We start from the raw sequence: 3,045 nt of genomic DNA, 5'->3' as shown, positions 1-3,045 counted from the left end.
GCAAAAAAATTAAGCATTGCAAAAAGAAAGATGTCAATGCCTCATTTCACACTTACTAAACTGAGCTTCCATTTTATACGTTGGTACAACTCTCCTAAGTGAACAGGTCTAAACAGAGTAGGTGATTCTTTGAAAAACTAATAAAAATGCCACTTGATATTTTTCAGTTATTCGAACAGACACATTAACAAGCAGACCCCTGTAAAACCAGCTGAAGTTGCTCTTCTCAGAATCAGCAATTCCAAGAACACTAATTAACAAAATCTTTCCAGCAAGAGAAATTCCAGCAGGAACGGGGAGTAAGAAAATCATAATAAGCCACATCAGAATTCTTGCTTAGAATAAGCATTGACAGAATTTGCCTTTCTCTGTAAACTCATACATCCAGACTTTTGCAGCCCCAAAAGCATCCCCCAAAATCCCTCATTTGAGGATTTAGAGCAGAAGCTGCAATTCTCGTTACAGGTGAGGGCAGGGCACAAAGAATCAAACGACAGCAATGCACAAGCTATTAGAACACGGACGTGCTGTATCTGGAATAAACCCGTCAGCCACAGGGGGACCAAAGTCCCTCATTTCAGCATTCATTTCAGCACTGCCCTTCAACTCCTCTGAAACACAAATTCTGTCTCAGGGGAAGGTTCTGTTAACCACAGACTATAAATTCAAAACCAGGCAAACAAGCACAAAGAAAACTAATATATTTTAATTGGATAGGCTTAGGAAATGCAGTTTAACATACAGTTAATTTTGGTGACAGGTATATTGAAGCCAAAGGCTATCTATCTCTCTCTAGATATAATTAATAATACATTTTTTATTTCTTAACACAAAGACTTTTACAGAATTAACAAGATGTATTACATTGAAAAGCATATCTGGCTGAATATTTGAAGTAGCAAGGAATATTTTAATTCATGGATTAAATTTTCTTGTGTCAGAGGGCGGGGTTTGATTTTTTTTTTTTTTTTACACTTTTCTGTTTTATACTTTCAGAGTAGATAGGAAATGCTATATATCAGTTTGACAAAGGATATCATTGCTAAGTTTTAGTTTAAAAAAAATGACGGCGATAGAAGATACAGAAACCAGATATTTAAATATAAATTATTTGTTTTGAAAACCACTTAGCAAAATATAGGAAAGGAAGAAGTGCATTACAAAAATATATGTGTGCTTATTAAAACCCTTGTGATTCAATGCTCAGCTTCGGATGCCTGATGAAAAAATAAGATCAGTCAAGACAGTCCACATCATAGTTCAAAGGCTAATTGGTGTGAACATCTCTGCACTTTCAGTACTGCAGACATCCTCAAAATTGGAAAAATGACCTGCTCTCTTTCAGGCTAAGTACCAGCATAAGAAACAAGAAATGAAACCAAGAATTTTATAAGAATAAACATATTATTTGTATAAGAAGAAAACTCTGAAGAAAAGCTACCATTGATATTTATACAGTCAAATCTAAAGCTTTTCACAACGCATCATAAAACTAAATTTTCTCTTGCATATACTCCTTCATGCATTTTAGTTTCTAATTCCCTCTTATTTTAAAATAGGCCACTTTATTCTAATATCAAGTAAATGATGCCTTTTGGTATGGGGAATAGCCTTTATTATTTCCAATGAAAAGGAATGAACAGCATTTATACTAAAAAAGTGGTTAGCATAGCTCAACAGACACTCTAAGAAATTTGCCATGTATTATTCTGAAAGCATCTAAAATTTTCAGTCCCTGAAATCAGTTTAAGACACTAATTATGAAGTAATGCACATCAAGGCTAAATCCTCCCTTATTTAGCTCACTCCTTGTTTAGAAAATGTCTCCTCTTCATTTTTGTCATCCTCCACTCTAAACTCCCCAAGGGTTCCTTAAGATATTAACAAAATCATCATCATCCATGATTCCAATACTTAATCCTTCATAGTAGTCTTCGAACTCAGAATAGGACACTTCATTGGGGTTGCTGCAGGACTCTCGTAATGTTTCTAGAAATGACGATTTAATTTCTTCTTCTGTAGCTTTGCCTGTGAAAATATATTTTTCCATTAAATAAATTTTCAACAATGGTGAATATATAGCATTTAATATATTCCAGGCAAGAAACTTTCAAATTTTAGCTTGCAAATATTTTTTTCTTGAACAAATTCAATATTCTGATTTCAGAATGAAGTCATTGGCTAACTTAATACCAGCTGCAGAAATCATCCTACTTTAATAGCACATGATAGCATTAAGTAGCAACAGAAATATGACACCACAGTCAATTTCAATGAACTATGAGATCAGGAAGATTTTTTTCTTCAAATGACTGCAAAAACTGAATAATGCATTCACAAACTAAAATTTTGGTAATGCACAAGTTATCTTGTAATAAAGCATATGTTTAATGTAATACAAGTTCAAAGCTCTAGGAAAACCTTAAGATGCAAGTTTGCATTTGAAAAGCGTTCTGCAATTGACGTGTGTTTCAGTGACTTAATAAAGATTATACTCAAGATGATTTCATAACATTGAGGGGAAAAAAAAAACAGAAAAAATATAGCATTATAGCATTGGAAAAAATTGCATATGTAACATTCCTATACCACCATGTGTCCTCATGTGTTACCATTAAAATCGCCGGCAATACAAAAACGATCCTCTCTTCTACAGGTAAAACTGAAAGGGTCAGGACACTAGGGAGACTTTCACAATGACTAGTTTGGTACATGGAGATGTTCTTTTAGAAACTGACATACAAATATTTAAATTGCTATTTTTTCAATGGCAAAGTTTAAACATTTTTGAGAATCCTGAAAAAATAATGAAGATACCAACACATCCTCTGTAAAGGATGACAATCCTGTCCCAGAAATAAATAGTTTATTCAGAAGGAACTTCAAGGTTGAGTACATTCAGTGTCAGTTGGAAACCTTGCATATTTTGATGGAAAACGGTAATATGAAAATGAGAGTATCCTCCTAAGTGAAAATTACTAATGCTGTATGTGTCACTGACAACTTGCACACCAAAGCTGAGAACTAACTACTTAAATGTATTCA

At 33.6% G+C, this 3,045-nt stretch overlaps 1 protein-coding gene across 1 annotated transcript in view; it reads right to left on the bottom strand.

Moving 5' to 3' along the window:
• Window positions 1-1,772: 1,772 nt before the first annotated feature.
• Window positions 1,773-3,045, bottom strand: part of LOC103919942 (calcyphosin-2-like) — a 20,535-nt gene continuing 19,262 nt past the window's right edge. Inside the window, exon 12 of the mRNA XM_009327543.1 lies at window positions 1,773-2,028. Coding sequence (XP_009325818.1) covers window positions 1,853-2,028 — 176 coding nt within the window. The 3' untranslated portion in view covers window positions 1,773-1,852. The remainder of the gene's footprint in view (window positions 2,029-3,045) is intronic.

The sequence above is a fragment of the Pygoscelis adeliae genome, unplaced genomic scaffold, assembly GCF_000699105.1.
Source record: "Pygoscelis adeliae isolate BGI_AS28 unplaced genomic scaffold, ASM69910v1 Scaffold113, whole genome shotgun sequence".
Taxonomy (NCBI): Eukaryota; Metazoa; Chordata; class Aves; order Sphenisciformes; family Spheniscidae; genus Pygoscelis; species Pygoscelis adeliae.
This window is presented reverse-complemented; position numbering and strand designations above follow the sequence as displayed.